The sequence below is a fragment of the Budorcas taxicolor genome, chromosome 3 (assembly GCF_023091745.1).
Source record: "Budorcas taxicolor isolate Tak-1 chromosome 3, Takin1.1, whole genome shotgun sequence".
NCBI lineage: Eukaryota > Metazoa > Chordata > Mammalia > Artiodactyla > Bovidae > Budorcas > Budorcas taxicolor.
Genome location: NC_068912.1, coordinates 8786358 through 8801199, shown reverse-complemented (window position 1 = coordinate 8801199; position 14842 = coordinate 8786358). Strand labels below are relative to the sequence as shown.

The window sequence follows — 14842 nt, the reverse complement described above, 5'->3', positions numbered from 1 at the left end:
GACTGGACTCCATTCATTCATTTAAGATATTTATTTAGCCTCTGCTAGCCTAGGCTGGATACTGAAGATACCATTTCGAGTAAGGCAAACTTGGTTCCTGACCTGCCAGAGCTCATAGTCTAATAGACATCAGGGTTGTTTTATTTGATTGAGGGATGAATGCTGACTGTGACTGGGGGAAGGAAGAAACTCCTGACCCCCAGGTTCTCTAACATGGAGCTGGAGCAAGGAGTAATGTGTTGGCAGTCTAGGCACATTCAGAACAGTCAAACCCAAGAAATGACTTTCTCACCCAGCATGGCCCTCCGTGCCTGACAACAGGAACAAGGTTGAGCTGCAGGCAAGCCTGGCTGTCCAACCCCAGATAGTCACCAATCCAAATCAGAGTGGGCTACATGGAGGAGAGTAAGCACATCTCATAATACACATGCATATGGGCAATAGCAGAGCTGGAAAGCCAAGCGTGCAGAAGGGACGGTGTGACAGACGCTTGTGTGAGACTCCCAACGGAAGGTTTAGTGGAAGATGTTTTCTGTGGATTCTGGGGTAAGATGGACCTCAGGCGGCCAGGTTGGGGTTGGAGGAGGGTAAGGCAAAGGGGAGGGCATGCTAGGTGGCACAGTGGAAAAGAATCTACCTGCTAAAGCAGGAGGCACAGGGATCTGGAGTTGATCTCTGGCCCAGGAAGATGCCGTGGGGGAGGAGATAACAACGCACTTGAGTGTTCTTGCACGAAAAATCCCGTGGACAGAGGAGCATGGAAGGCAACAGTTCAGGGGTCACAGAGTCGGACACAACTGAGCAGGCAAGCAAATAAGGCGAAGGGGAACAAGTCGGGTCCAGGTCGGAGGCCAGCTCCTCTGAGCGCGTGGGTGGGTGGTGAAGGGAGGCCCCTTGTCAGCGCCGGTCCTGTTTCTAGGCAGGACTCTGTGGCAGTATCTGAGTCCCATCTGATGTCAGTCCTACCTCTGATCCCGCAGGCCTGTGCAAATGGGTCCAGGTCTCCAGGCTTACCCCCATTTCCCCCTACCCCCACCCCGTGCTGGACAGTACTTTGCACTGCATGGTGACTGACACTTTTCAGTATGTTTCCAGCTTGTACCATTTGACCCACTCATCAGCCCTGTGAGGAAATTCAGGCTCTTGGAAGTTAATTAACCTGTCCAAGGTCATCTTGCAAGTGAGGGACAGATCTCTGTCCCTGCATGTTTGGCCACACGCGGGGGGCAAAAAAAAAAAAAAAAAACGATACTGAGAAAGAAAGGGGAAATAGTAATTTTGAGTGGTAAGGGGCTAGAAGGCCAGACTGAAGAGGTTGATTAATATACAGAAGGGGGGACAGAGATAGACTGGGAGTTTGGGATGGAGATATACACACTGCTATATTTAAAGTAGATAACCAACAAGGACCTACTGTATAGTACAGAGAACTCTGCTCAATACTCTATAAAAACCTAAGTGGGAAAATAATTTGGAAAAGAACAGATACATGGAATATGTATAGCCAAATCACCCTGCTATGTGCTTGAAACACAACATTGTTAATCAACTATACTCCAATATAAAATAAAAGTCTTAAAAAGTATACAGAAGAAATTGGAGCCATTTCTGATGTCCTGGGAAAAGGTGGTTTCAGATGAGATATGAAGAATGAGTTAGGGTAGGGAAGTAAATATTTTAAAGATAAAGTGTAAACAAACTTTTATTGGAAATGCCCATTTATCCCATTTGGGGATTGTGAATCTCCTGCATCAATCCAGACTGACTTACATTCCATTTTGATTTAAGCCAGGTATCACAGCTACCAGAATTTCTCAAGTCCTACATGTCCACCAAGTTGGAGAACTACCGGGCGGGCCTTTAACTGGCTATCACGTCTGCTAGTTCTAGGCTCTAAGATAGTCACCAGAATTTAGGTCAGTTCTATGAACAGCACCCAGATAATGGTAAGGGAGGGGCTTCCCTGGTGGCTCAGACAGTAAAGAATGTCTGTAGTGCAGGAGGTCTGGCTTTGATCTCTAAGTCAGGAAGATCCCCTGGAGAAGGGAAAGACTACCCACTCCAGTATTCTTGCCTGGAGAACCCCATGAACAGAGGAGCCTGGTGGGCTACAGTCCATGGGATCACAAACAGTTGAACATGACTGAGTGACTAACACTTTCAATAGTGGGGGAGATACTTGGAATGAGTGTTCTGCAGACAGGGGTCTAGGTGAGAGGTTTTAAATGGAAGGATTAGAGCACCTCCAGGGAAAGCTGCTCTGGTGGCTCAGCTGGTAAAGAATCTGCCTGCAATGCAGAAGACCTCAGTTCAATCCCTGGGTAGAGAGGATCCCCTGGAGAAGAAAATGGCTACCCACTCCAGTATTCTGGCCTGGAGAATTAAAGAGTTGCACATGACTGAGGGACTTTCACTTTCTTTTTAGGGGAGAAGCACAGTGTCCCCTGGCTCAGAATGGAGGGGAGGGGCCTTGGGTGACACCTCTGGGCTCATTTGGGGAAGCTTTCTCCTCTTCATAGTGTGGTAGAGGAAATTCTGAGGGGTGCTCTCATTTCCCATGACCTCTAGGAGTCTAGGGATTCAGATTATGAATCTTTCATGCCTTTCAAGGTACCATGTCCAAGGCAAAGTCTCTCTAGGGCGTTCCCAGGCCTGTAAAAAGACTCCCTGGGTTTGGAGAAGAGTCACCAGCGCCTCCCACTCTGTCATTTCCATCACTGGTCTCGTCAACCCTTTCTCCACCCCTTCACACCAAAACCCCTTTCCTGTTAGAAGCAGATTTCTCTTTGTTCTTCGTCCTGCTCTTCCCCCACAACCCTTATTTCTCCTGGTTCCCCAAAACAGACCAGGCTCACAACTTAATTCCTGCAAAGTTTATTGTAGAAAACAAGCAGTGGGTAGGGAGAGGAGTCTCAGGCCTGGCCAGTGGGTGTTCCAGGGACGAACAAGGGGTGGGAGGCCCGGGTCTGCACACCTCAGCGGGTGGCAGGCTGCTTTTTGGGGTCTATAAAACTGCTCAAGAAGTTAAGCAGGTCAGTCCCAGCCTTCTTGAACAGGGGCGTCAGTTCCTCCTGCGTCTTCTCAAAGTAGGCCCTGGCAACGTGAGGGGTTAGAAATGAGAGTGAGGGACGGGTACTGGCCTTCTTGTGGTGGGAGGTGAGACCCAAGGCCCCAAACCCTAGTGCCTGGTCTGTCCTGGCACGGTGAAGCTCCTAGGAGGGGAGGCGAGCTCTCAACTGGGCAGAGGAACAGAGAGGGAAATTCGAAGCCCAGTTCCTGCTGCCCCTCCCTGTCGAGGAGGTCTGAGGGATCTGTAGGGTGATGATGGCATTTCCTCTACAATTAAACCTCATCCTCCCTAGCCCCCCACCCCTGAGCTCAGTGCCCTGTGGGATCTCTGAACTTTGCCTCTTGCTCTCCACAGCCCCCTGGTCCCTGAACCCCTTTGCTGAGACTTACTTGGCTTGGGTTTGAAGCTCTGAGCCCTTGGCCTTCTCCATGAGGTCCTTGCCATAGTCGGCCACAGTCTGGAAGTACTGAGAGACCAGCCTCTGCAGATTCGGCTCCTCGGCCTGTCTCCGAACCAGAGCCCCTGTACATACACAGAAACACACACACACACTCTCTCAGTTGAGCCCTCAACAATGAGTCCCACATCTCCGCCAGTATTCAGCCTCAGCTCTCAGCCCTCTCCCCAAACAGGTATCCAACTCCAGGTCTTTGGATGGGTTTTCTGGGCTTTAGAGAGGGGATGATTTTCCTTTTAAGTTCTCTGGTTGCCAGACCTGGGCACAGGAGCACAGACAGTGGGGCACCTTCTCCTCCTTGGAACCCCTCTTCAGCTCACACCCACCTTCAAGGCCACAGATGGTCAGGAGCAGCACAGTCAATGCAAGCAGCTTCATGGTGTTAACGGCAGGGAAAGTGGCCTGCGAACAGTTGGGGGCAGGGGAGGTCACTGACGCTGCATGGGCTTCCCCCTTCCCCTGCGACCTGCTCCCTACACGTCCACTCCAACCCGGCTCCCTCCTGTTCTACCTGAAGTCTGTGGACACCACCCTCGCCTCTTACTCCCTTACTGTACCTGGTCAGGGATGCTGTCCTCGCCGTCTGTGTCTGGCCTGGCCGAGGAGGCAGGGGCTATATATCTCTGTGCTTCCCCACTCCACCCCGTCAGGTGATAAGGACTTTGGAGGAGTCCAGTGGGGCAGGGACTATGCTGGAGTAAACAAGTTAGAGAAGTTAGGGGAGGAAAGGCCAGCATATAGGAGAGCCTGGTGATGGGGTCGGAGGGAGGGCCTTAATGGATGCCAAGGGGATACGTTTTAGTCCTATTCAAGACTCATTCCTTTGGGGCCTGGGACCAGTAGTCCTTGGATCTGAATCCTTCAGTAAGCAGGACTTCTAGGGTTTCCTTCTCTTTTTTCCTGGAAAACTTTGATGTATCAGATCTGACGACCTCAGCCCTTGGTATCTTTGTACCATTATGGGTAAATTTCATCTCCCAACCCTACCCCCATTCACTGAAACTTGGCAGAGAGGTATTGGGAGACAGAAAAAAAGCGATAAAATCAGGGACAGGGATGAGGGGAATGCAGGTTAGGAGAATGAGGATTAGGGCCAGAGGCCAGGTGTGATCGACTCTGTACTTTTTTGAGTTAATGTGTAATGAATGAGATGGGGGAGAAAACACTAGAACCAGAATGACCTTCCTGAGTGCAGATCAGCAAGCACAGCCCACCCCCAATAAAACAAATTCAGAAAGCAGCTGCTGCCCACCCAACCCACCTCTCCCCAGCCCCCCACCCCCATCACTGGCGTGCTCTGGCAGGATAAAGGTTGAAGGTCTCTGGGCATTCGATCCCCTTATCAGTTCCAGGCAGTGGTCAGCCAATACAAGTCAGCAGGGACCATAACGTCCCTCCGACCAAGGTCCTGGCCCTTGTCCCTGTCCTGATTGTGAGGGAGGACAGAGATGCACTCCCCAGGCCCAAGGCCTTTGGGTGAAATCAGCTAAATAGAGATCACAAGTATTTGTATCTTTCATCCTTTGACCTCTTCCTGAGAGATGGGAGTGGTGATGTGAGAGCTAGTAGGGGAGGCGACCAGAGCCTAAGAAATTTTATTCTATCTTATACTATTCCCCTGTGGAGCACTTGGTGCTTGAAGGGGAGCTCCATTGATTTGTCCCTGGCTTTGGAGTGGAGTGCATTTGAGGGCAGGAGCCTGTATTTCTTGATTTTATTTGCCAACTCTGCCTAGGGAAACTTCTCACTTTCTTTCTTTCCTAGGGAACCAGGGAAGGAAGGATCAACTGCAGAGGTCATGTGTTTCAGGGACTACTTCTGCTGGAACTCAGGTTGCAGCCCCTGCTCCTCTACCCCAAACTCTCACACCCATTCCCTGTCTACAGAGAGGACAAGAGGGTAAACTTTAAAAGGTTTGGACCTCCAGGAGGGAGGGTGGGTCCCTTTTCCTACGAAGAGCTGTACCTATGAGTGGAATTCATTTGAGGGTGTACTGTGTACTGTGAAGGACTGCGAAGTGGAGTCCCCAGGGGTTCGTATGGGTCTGGGTGGGGGCGGGGCCCCTAGGAGAGATATGAATCAGTGTTCGAAAGAAGTATTCAGTCTTCCCTGGGCCACCTTTCACAGGCTATATGTCTCCAGGCTACACAGTGGAGGGAACTTCAGTGACTCAGGCCCCAAGACGCTCCCTCTAGTGTCTTGTTAGCTAAAAGGTTTTTCCCGACTTGGAGAGGCAGGGCACTCTAACGCCATCTGTTTGAGTAGATTGCCTGGAGAATCCCAGGGACGGGGGAGTCTGGTGGGCTGCCGTCTATGGGGTCGCACAGAGTCGGACACGACTGAAGCAACTTAGCAGCAGTAGCACGGACCGAACCAATCAAGTACCGCCTGTCCCTGCAGTGCCGGAGTTGGAGCTCTCCGGACGTAAGGTCGGCCACGCCTTTGCGTTCTCCTCTCCTATTGGCCAAAGCTCGGCAGCCAAACAGCCTTTTCTTTTTTTAAAAAATCCATTGGGCGGAGCCCAATCAAGGAGGGTTGGGTCTCTGAAATCTTTTTTTTCGCCCGGTTCCAAGATGGCGCCCATGACCACCCTGGGGGTGCAGCGTGAAGCCGCAGTTCTGCCATCACTCAAGATGGCTGCCCCCATCAAGATGACCGGGGTGTGCCTGGGGGAAAGGGGCAGCATGATGGTATGAGAAGGTAAGGGTTATTGCCTCATTGCAAGCCTCGCCATGTGGCCTAGGAATGAAGAGCAGAAAGACTAGGAAGCTGGGTAAAGTCTGTGGTGGAGACTAGGATTAGAGAGTGGGGGAGGTTACAAGGGTGACAGCGGGATTAAAGATGCAATTGGAGTGTGCCTGGGGTTCAAGCTCCCCACCGGTGCCCTCTCCCCCTACTTTTCCTGTTCCAGGTCTAGCGTCGGACTATGTGGAAGTTTCTGGGACTGGGGAGCCGGATAATGGGGGGTGGGGCCCGTGGAGGGTAGAGGGAGCAACAGCGTCCTTTCCCAGGCGAACCCCGGCCCCTCCCTGACCTCTCTACTGAAATGGGGAACACACTAGGCCTGGCACCTATGGGGGCTTTGCCCCGCCGGAGCCCCCGTCGAGAGGAACCTCTCCCCAACCCTGGGAGCTTTGATGAGCTGCACCGGCTATGCAAAGGTGAGAAGACACTCGAGGCATTTGGGTGTCTCAAGTTGAAGGGGCAGAGAAGGGCGGGGTCTTGAGTGCTGGGTGTCCAGCGATGGGAGCAGAAAAGGGGAGATCACAGCTGGGGCATGCAGCCTCAGGGAGGATCAGGCGCCCCCATGGAGCGGAGCATTTCCTGGTGCAGGACTTGAGAGGAGGTCAGTTCCTCCAAAGCACTTCTGTGGGATTGAAAGGGGAGACGACTTCGTGGGGGTAGGGGTTCCTTGTCTGCTTATTCCTTCCCTTCCGCCTCCCCTCGCTTCAGATGTATTCCCAGCACAGATGGAGGGAGTGAAGCTCGTTGTCAACAAGGTTCTGAGCAGCCATTTCCAGGTGCTCCCACTTCTCTGTCCCTTCCTTACTATTCCTCCCTGCCTGTCCCTGGATCTTATCCTTTCCTTTCGTGCGCCCCCTTAGCCAGGCTATATGGGACAGAAGAGGAGGGATATGGGGCCCTTTTGACTTTCTTTGCCTGTGGGACTTGTTGCTTTTAATCTGGCGACCCTCTGTATAAGTTGGAATGTTTGAGTTTCTTAAAAGACCTGCCGGATGGGGAATAGATGAAGGGTAGGATGGGGGCTTGAAACGGAGCAGGGATGCGGTCTCCTCCATGGATTTCTCTTTCCTCAGGTGGCTCACACTGTGCACATGAGTGCTCTGGGTTTGCCAGGCTATCATCTTCATGCGGCCTATGCAGGGGACTGGCAACTTAGTCCCACTGAGGTGAGGGCTCTACTCACCTGGGTTAGCTCCCCTACAGCCCAGTTGGGACTCAGGTGTAGAGGAGGAGGAAATGTGTTTGTTCTGGGGAAGAATGGTTTCTCTGTGTTTCTTCTGAATGGGAGAAGGTGGGGAAACCTATGTGTGATGAGTTGAGTTTGTCTTTGTGATTCCACTAGGGGGTGCCGCGTACTGTTAAAGAAATCCTACGTTTGGATTGAGGCTGAGGGGTGCCCTTCTCCGTGTTACTGACTGTGGACACTCTTCAACAGGTGTTCCCCACCGTGGTGGGGGATATGGACAGCAGTGGCAGCCTCAACGCCCAGGTCCTGCTCCTCTTGGCAGAGCGGCTCCGAGCCAAGGCTGTCTTTCAGGTGACCGGGGCTCCTGCCTTCATCCACTGAGGCATTTCCTCTTTCTCCTTCTCGAGTGTTCTGCCCTGGTGGCTGAGGGACAGGCGTAGAGGCAACAGTGATTGTAAAGAGAGAGGGAGCTTTCACTTCTTGCCCTCCCTATCTAGACGCAGCAGGCCAAGTTCCTGACCTGGCAGTTTGATGGCGAGTATCGGGGAGATGACTACACAGCCACTCTGACCCTAGGAAATCCAGACCTCATTGGGGAATCAGGTGAGGAATGGGCACAGGGTTCTTTTGCTCTTGGCCACCCACCTGCTCATGGAGAGCAGGCCTGTCTCTATGACTGACTCCGGGTCTCCCCACTCCCCCGCAGTGATCGTGGTCGCTCACTTCCTGCAGAGCCTCACACATCGACTGGTGCTGGGAGGAGAGCTAGTTTATCACCGGCGGCCAGGCGAAGAGGGGGCCATCCTGACACTGGCTGGGAAGTACTCGGGTATGGGGTGAGGAAGAATAGTGAGGGGGAGGGCAACTCTGGACTTGGCTGGAGATGCCGGCCTGTGTTCTACTGCGGTAACGCTCTTTTTCTCTTGTACTTTGGTTTTCACAGCTGTACACTGGGTAGCTACGTTGAATGTGGGATCAGGTGGGGCCCATGCAAGTTATTACCACAGGGCAAATGAGCAGGTGAGTCTGCTGAGCCCGTGCCCTTCCCCCAGCAGGCCCCTGCGGACCCCCACAGGCCCTGCTAACCTGCTGTTTCTCCTGCCCACACCACGTGTGCATTTCATGCGTGCCTTCATTCTGCCAGTCCCCTCTCAGGACTCCTCTTGTCTTCACCAAGACAGATCCGTCTCCCATCCTTGCCCACTGTTCTCAGGTTCAGGTTGGAGTGGAGTTTGAAGCAAACACAAGGCTACAAGACACAACCTTCTCCTTTGGTTACCACCTGACTCTGCCCCAGGCCAACATGGTATTTAGAGGTGAGAAGCGTTCAGATGATATTCTGAGGTGCTGAGGGATTGGGGCGGGCAGTGGGAGGGAAGTGCTGCCTTAAATCCGCTGACCCCTTTCTCCAAGCCCTGTTAAATAGCATAGTGTGTATTCTCTTCCCCAACAGGCTTGGTGGATAGTAACTGGTGTGTGGGTGCTGTGCTGGAGAAGAAGATGCCCCCCCTGCCTGTCACCCTCGCCCTTGGAGCCTTCCTTAATCACTGGCGCAACAGATTCCACTGTGGCTTTAGCATCACTGTGGGCTGAGGTCATCCCAGAGCCAGCCCACACAACAGCGGGAGCCTCTGAGTCAGGTGTCCTGGGGCCAGAGCCCTCTCCAGAGCCCACCTTGCTGGGTGACCTCCGGGTCCCAAGAGCAGGATGGGGACAGGACCACAACCTCCTCAGAACTGGTGCTGCCATAGGGGCAGCTGCTGAGGCAGTGGTTTGAGTCTCCCACCTCTGCCATCAGTCCAGTACCATCTTCCTATGCTCTTACGGCTCTGGACTAGGGAGAAGAATTAAGGGGTATGTCTGGCTGAATTTTCTCTCCTCACTCCCACCTCCTTTATTTCTCTGTGGATTAAAGCTCCTAGCCTCTTTCTCTTCAGAGCAGAAAGATCTGCATGGGATTTACTCCCCATTCTGTGTTCCGTCCCAGAGTTTCCCAAACTGGGAAAAGAAGGGCTGAAGGGCTCAATCTTTGACCTCAGAAAGTGGGGCTCACCTGTTCCCGGAAGGAGCTTCTTTACCTCTTAGCCCTGAGGCTTCCTCCTTCCCCATCTTCTGTGCTTCCAGAGAACAACTTTGTCCCCACAGCCACCCCTCACTCTCCCTATGACTGCATGAAGAGGCAGTTACTGCTTTAATCTTTCTTTGCAACCAATGGGCTCCCTGTTTACTGTCTCCAACCTCTGGCCCCAGGATTCTCCCCTTTCCAGTCCAACGTGTCCAGATGGGGCTAGGGAAGGAGGTAGATTGGGCCTCAGCTGCAGATCTCTTGGAGCAGTGGCATCATGGTGGACAATCCCTGGATGTTCTGGATTTGGTACCAAAATGCATCGTGAATGCTTCGGAGATCAGCCAACAGGCCCAGCAGCTTCGCATATAGAAACCTTTGTGGTCACCAGGGAAAGAGGAGAGAAATAAGACAGCTAAGAGTCTTGTCCTGAGGCCCTGACCCCCTGAATTGCCTCTCAGTGAAGCTAGGTCTGAACACCAAGTTCCAAAGGGGGCTCTGTGTGACACTGACTTCTCTCACCATGCTGTTTTTCTGGAACCCAGAGCCCAGAGGTCCAAGTGACAGATCTTCAACTGTGTGGATCTGGCCTCGTAGAGCAGGTTCTAGAAGGTGGGTGTGTTCTATGGTATTATAACCCTCTTCTGATCAAACTGGCACATTGAGGAATAAGCAAAATAGAAGTGGAGAGTGCCCCAGAGCCTGGTTAGCTCATGGACTGTGGAACCAGGGACTGGCTTTGGCCATGAAACTGAATGACCATAACTTCAAGGGGAATGAAAAAGGAATTGGGCCAATGGAGAGGAGGGGAAGGGCCAACAGAGTGAACAAGACTCTTGAGGAGGTTGCTTTAGTCTGGAGAAGTTGGCTTGGTGAGGTGATGGATGTCATCAATCTCAGGAATGCTATTACGCAGAGCCTGTGAGCTACCACTTTGCATCTCTGCTGAATAAAAAGATCTGGAAAAAGTGAGATGAAACAGCAGTAGGAGCAATTTGAATGCTGAAACTCTGAAATGGGAGGGAAGGACTAGATCCCCAGGGGCCCTGGTTTTCCAAAGGAAAGGACAGTAAAAGTACTCTTCCTGAGTTCAGTTCACCCTAACCCCTTTGGTACAGCCTCCACGTGCCCAGTCCCACCATACCGGTCCCGGGGTCGTGGCTGCTGGCCTTGGATGTAGTTCTGCAGAGTCAGCGCCATCTCCTCTTGCAACTGATCAATCTCCTCCCTGCAGGTTATTCCAGGCCGGTCTGTAAGATAGGGAGTGAGGAAGGATAAAATGGGAGGTTGTGGGTGGCCTGAAGAGCCAAGACTGGGATAGACCCACTCCACAGGTTTGAAGACTACAAGGCCTGGATGGATGGATTGAGGGAGCTGGGAGTTTGGGCAGAGGTGCTAGAATGAACGTTTCTGGGCTTTGGGGGAATGCTTACCAGGAGAGAAGAGGGCCATCGCAGCCATGAGCACATACTCAGGCTCCTGGAGCTGCAGTCGGCGTAGTGTCCTATGGAAGCCAAAGAGGAACTCCAAAAACTCTTCCTGGAACCCCACTGTTGGAGATACTAGGCTTAGGAGCCTGCGGGTCACCTTGCCACATACCCTGCCAAAGGGATGCATGCCCTCTGCTGCCTGAGCACCGTCTCACCTTGGGCTGCATCTTCTATGGTGTAGCGAAGAGGCCCACAGAGGAAGTTTTGTGTTTGGAGACAGAAAGTGGTGTTGAGTGCAATATGACAGATCTCTATAGCTGCTCCCTTGAGAAGGGAGATCTGGTCCTCCATGGGCAAGGACCTGTGAGAGGCAGGAGACCTGCGCTTTAGGCTGAACTTCAGAGAGGGAGAGGGACCCCCAGTTCTTACTGAGATGCTTAAAAGCCAAGCTGAGAATTCAAGATCCACTCCTTTAAAGGACTGAGGGATGGGTTAGTTTGGTTAGTGGCTTTTTTATTTTATGGAGTGGGATTATAATTTACTAGAGCAATTTCTTCCTGAAAGGCCCTGACCTGGAGCATAAATTGTAGCTGGAGGGGAGGGGTCACATACCGAAAGAGGGGCAGATCCTTGGTGAACTTGATGATTTGCTGTACCATGAAAGTGTTGACGTCTGCAAAATGCATGAGCAGGGGCAGTACAGGGACCAGGGTGGGCAAGCGCTGGTGATGGGCGAACAGATGAGCTGGTGGCTGCAGAGATCAGAGCCTGAGTGAGAGGCCCCAGTCCCAGGGGTCTCTTTTAGGTTTCTCTAGTCTTATCTGATGGCTCAAACGGTAAAGAATCTGCCTGCAGTACGGGAGACCCAGGTTTGATCCCTGTGTCGGGAAGATTCTGTGGAGGAGGAAATGGCAACCGACTCCAATATTCTTGCCTGGGAAATCCCATGGACAGAGAAGCCTGGGGGGCTACAGTCCCTGGGGTCACAAAGAATCAGACACGACTAAGCGACTAACTCAACAGTTTTATCTTGGAAGGATTCCAGGCTGAGAAGTCTGCCTCAGCTGGGATTCTGGAGAAGTCCTATCCTCTATCAGGGCATGGCACACAGTCCCCTCCCTCAGGCCAGCCTCCTTGGGCACCCTTTTTGTCTTATTTCATCTTGAATCCTATAAATGCTCACCCTGAACTGCACAAACTGGTCAAACATGGTGCCCACATGGCGAGAGTGGGCCCCCAGGAGTGTCCGGACTAGCTTCTTCTGCTCCTTACTCAGCTGCATCGATGCTTGCTGTGCCCGCCGCTGGGCCTGTCTTGCTCGCCGCAATGCCAGGGCTTCTGCCGATAGGATCACTGTGCCCGGGGAAGGGATGTGAGAAAGCTTGAGACCAGCAGAGAGCACATCTCTCTGCCAGCCCCTGGCTTGGGGCCCTTGGACACTCTGCACAGTGGACACAAGGAGGGAGGAGTTCCTGACATTTCCTTGGGCTCGACTGGAATCCCAGAGGCTCCAGGTGGTAGGGGATTCCTGAACATTTTCTCCGACCCGTGGGACACTGTGGCAGAAAACTGCACTGTGGGAGGGAAAGGAAGGATGGACAATAAAGTGGGGAAAGCATTAGGAGATGTTTGGCTTCTGGGGGAATATTGAAGACGGAGGGCTCGTGATACCAAAAACATCACCTTATGTTGCAATAGCTTTATAATTTCAAAGCTTCTGAGGTTAGGTCTCAGTGAGTGAAACAATCCTGTGGGTAGAGAGGGCAGGTGTGATTTCCATGTTTTTCAGAAACATAGACAGGCTGACATTCTAGTTCCAGGTCCAAGGTCACAAAATACTTATATGATGTAGACTGCATTCAAGATTTTTTTTTTGACTTCTGTGGTTTCTTTTCTACTGCCCCATGATGAAAAGTAATGTGATGTCACAAAGGAAATAAGGGTCTGGTGAATACTGACTCTCCAGTTTTCAGCTGAGTGTACTTAGGCAAGCTGATTTCTGTTAGTTTAGGTTTATTACAAGTTACATTGTCTTCTGGGGGCTGAACCTACTTACTTGGCACTGAGAAAAAAATTAAATCAATTATTGAGTAGTTACTAAGTAACGGGTACTATACTTGAGAGACAGAGGAGAAGAAGCAAGCCATAAGAATACCTAGGAAAAGAGCATTCTGGTAGAGGGAATGGCAAGTGCAAGTATAAGTTACGTAAGTCCCCAGGAGAGCGTACTTTGGTGTGTTTGAGAATGGCATTGCCATCAGTGTGGCTGGGATGGATTGAGCAAGGGGAAGAGCAGGAAGTAAAATCTGAGAGGTGGTATGGCAGACATGGGACTGTGAGGCCATGGACCATAAGAGAGATGAGGGGCCCTTGGAGATCTTGAGCAGGATAGTGACGTTGTCTGGCTCGTTTCAAAAAGCTTACTCTTTCTTCCATGTGGAGGATAATGCTGTGGGAACAAGGGCAAAGCATAGTCAGGGGAGGACACAGTAGATTCTTGGGATGGTAGGGGGCCAACTCACTGTCCTTCTTCATGCCAGCATCCAAGCACTTCTGCCACCTGCAGGCGGGGCAGTGGCGCCTCTGGGCCTTATTGACCTCACAGCTTCCAGCGAAGGGGCACGTGAGACTCGTGCTTTTGTTGACTGTTCGCCTGTGGAGACAGACGTTGTGAGGGTCAGGGATGGCAGCAAGCAGGTGGGTATGTGAGGGGCTACAGTGATATGGTTCCAGAGAACCTATGGTGGGGATTCCCTGGTGGTCCAGTGGTTAGCGCTCGGTGCTTTCACTACCAAGGGCCCGGGTTCAATCCTTGGTTGGGGAACTAAAATCCTGAATCTACGGTGACATGGGCTAATCTGAGCTGTGTCCAGAAGTCCCTAGGGGTAGGGAGGACACAGTACAGCTCAAGCATTTCCATGGGGCACAGAATCAGTCAGGAGTCTATACTTTCTATAGACTGGACTAGTTTGGTGTTTTGCAGGTAGTGAGTACACCTGACTAAAGGGCTGTGTCCACAGGACACACACTCTGCTTCCCTCTGTTCTTTTGCCACATGTTTATACAGTGTTGAGGTTGCCAGCGTGTCACATGCTAGCTACAGGGTGGTTAGGTTCCAAGATGCAAGAGTGCTGTAGCCAGGCAAGCCCTGGCATATGCCAAGGCTTAAAGGCTGCCTGGCAGGCAGTTTGGGAGGTTGCTTGTGTTGAGGAGGAGGTTCTCACCTGAAGAAACCCTTGCAGCCCTCACAAGTCAGGGCATGGAAGTGGTAGCCTGTAGCCTGGTCCCCACACACTGCACAGTTCCTCGGCTCGTCTTCCCCACTGGCCATGGCTTCAGGTATTGGGGTGGCTGTCGCAGGCCCCTGAATTTGGGAGGGGTTAGCAGTCAGCTCTGGACACCCCCTTGACATTCGACCCCCCTTCTGCAGAGCCTCTCCCCAAACTTACCCTGGGCCTGACCCCCTGCGCTATCTGCCCTTCATTGCTTTTAATCTCTGCCCACCGAAAGATCTCCTCTCTGCTCCTTTCACACAGCGTGTGACCTGCAGGCCACAGGGTCTGGGGTTGGATTCTCTCCCCAGGCTCCCCCTGTGCCCTGTTTTCTGCTTGATTTCAGGAGCTGCCAGTGTTTAGAGTTAGGATTATGGCCCTCAGTACCTGGAAAACAAGGAACTTCTGTTGTGTGTAGCCTCCGTTGTTCTCAGCGATCACCTGGATGGGGCACAGACTCTGGACCCAGGGCAAAGACTTGGGTGGGAGGTTTTCCCAGCATGCCCATGGTGCTGGCTGCTGGCACATGGGGAGGGACGCTGGCAGGAGGGGACCTCATGACTTGTTAGAAACTGCTCCCTATCAGATCCATAGGGACTTTCCCGACTGCTGAGTTT

General features: G+C 52.2%; 3 protein-coding genes across 3 annotated transcripts; 1 reads left to right on the top strand and 2 right to left on the bottom strand.

Annotated features, from left to right (window-relative positions):
• Positions 1-2975: 2975 nt before the first annotated feature.
• APOA2 (apolipoprotein A2) lies at positions 2976-3905 on the bottom strand. Its single transcript, XM_052638215.1, has 3 exons — positions 3854-3905; positions 3460-3592; positions 2976-3093 (listed from the first exon to the last, which is right to left on the bottom strand). The coding sequence occupies exons 1-3, from the start codon at positions 3903-3905 to the stop codon at positions 2976-2978; spliced, it is 303 nt and encodes a 100-aa protein (XP_052494175.1).
• A 2226-nt stretch (positions 3906-6131) lies between these two features.
• Positions 6132-10493, top strand: TOMM40L (translocase of outer mitochondrial membrane 40 like). The gene is made up of 10 exons (XM_052636519.1): positions 6132-6227; positions 6439-6688; positions 6981-7048; positions 7346-7438; positions 7708-7809; positions 7956-8061; positions 8165-8287; positions 8402-8478; positions 8672-8774; positions 8912-10493. The coding sequence occupies exons 2-10, from the start codon at positions 6574-6576 to the stop codon at positions 9049-9051; spliced, it is 927 nt and encodes a 308-aa protein (XP_052492479.1). The 5' UTR covers positions 6132-6227; positions 6439-6573; the 3' UTR covers positions 9052-10493.
• NR1I3 (nuclear receptor subfamily 1 group I member 3) lies at positions 9770-14284 on the bottom strand. The gene is made up of 8 exons (XM_052636520.1): positions 14178-14284; positions 13476-13606; positions 12137-12306; positions 11566-11705; positions 11169-11314; positions 10957-11073; positions 10668-10773; positions 9770-9899 (listed from the first exon to the last, which is right to left on the bottom strand). The coding sequence occupies exons 1-8, from the start codon at positions 14282-14284 to the stop codon at positions 9770-9772; spliced, it is 1047 nt and encodes a 348-aa protein (XP_052492480.1).
• Positions 14285-14842: the final 558 nt, after the last annotated feature.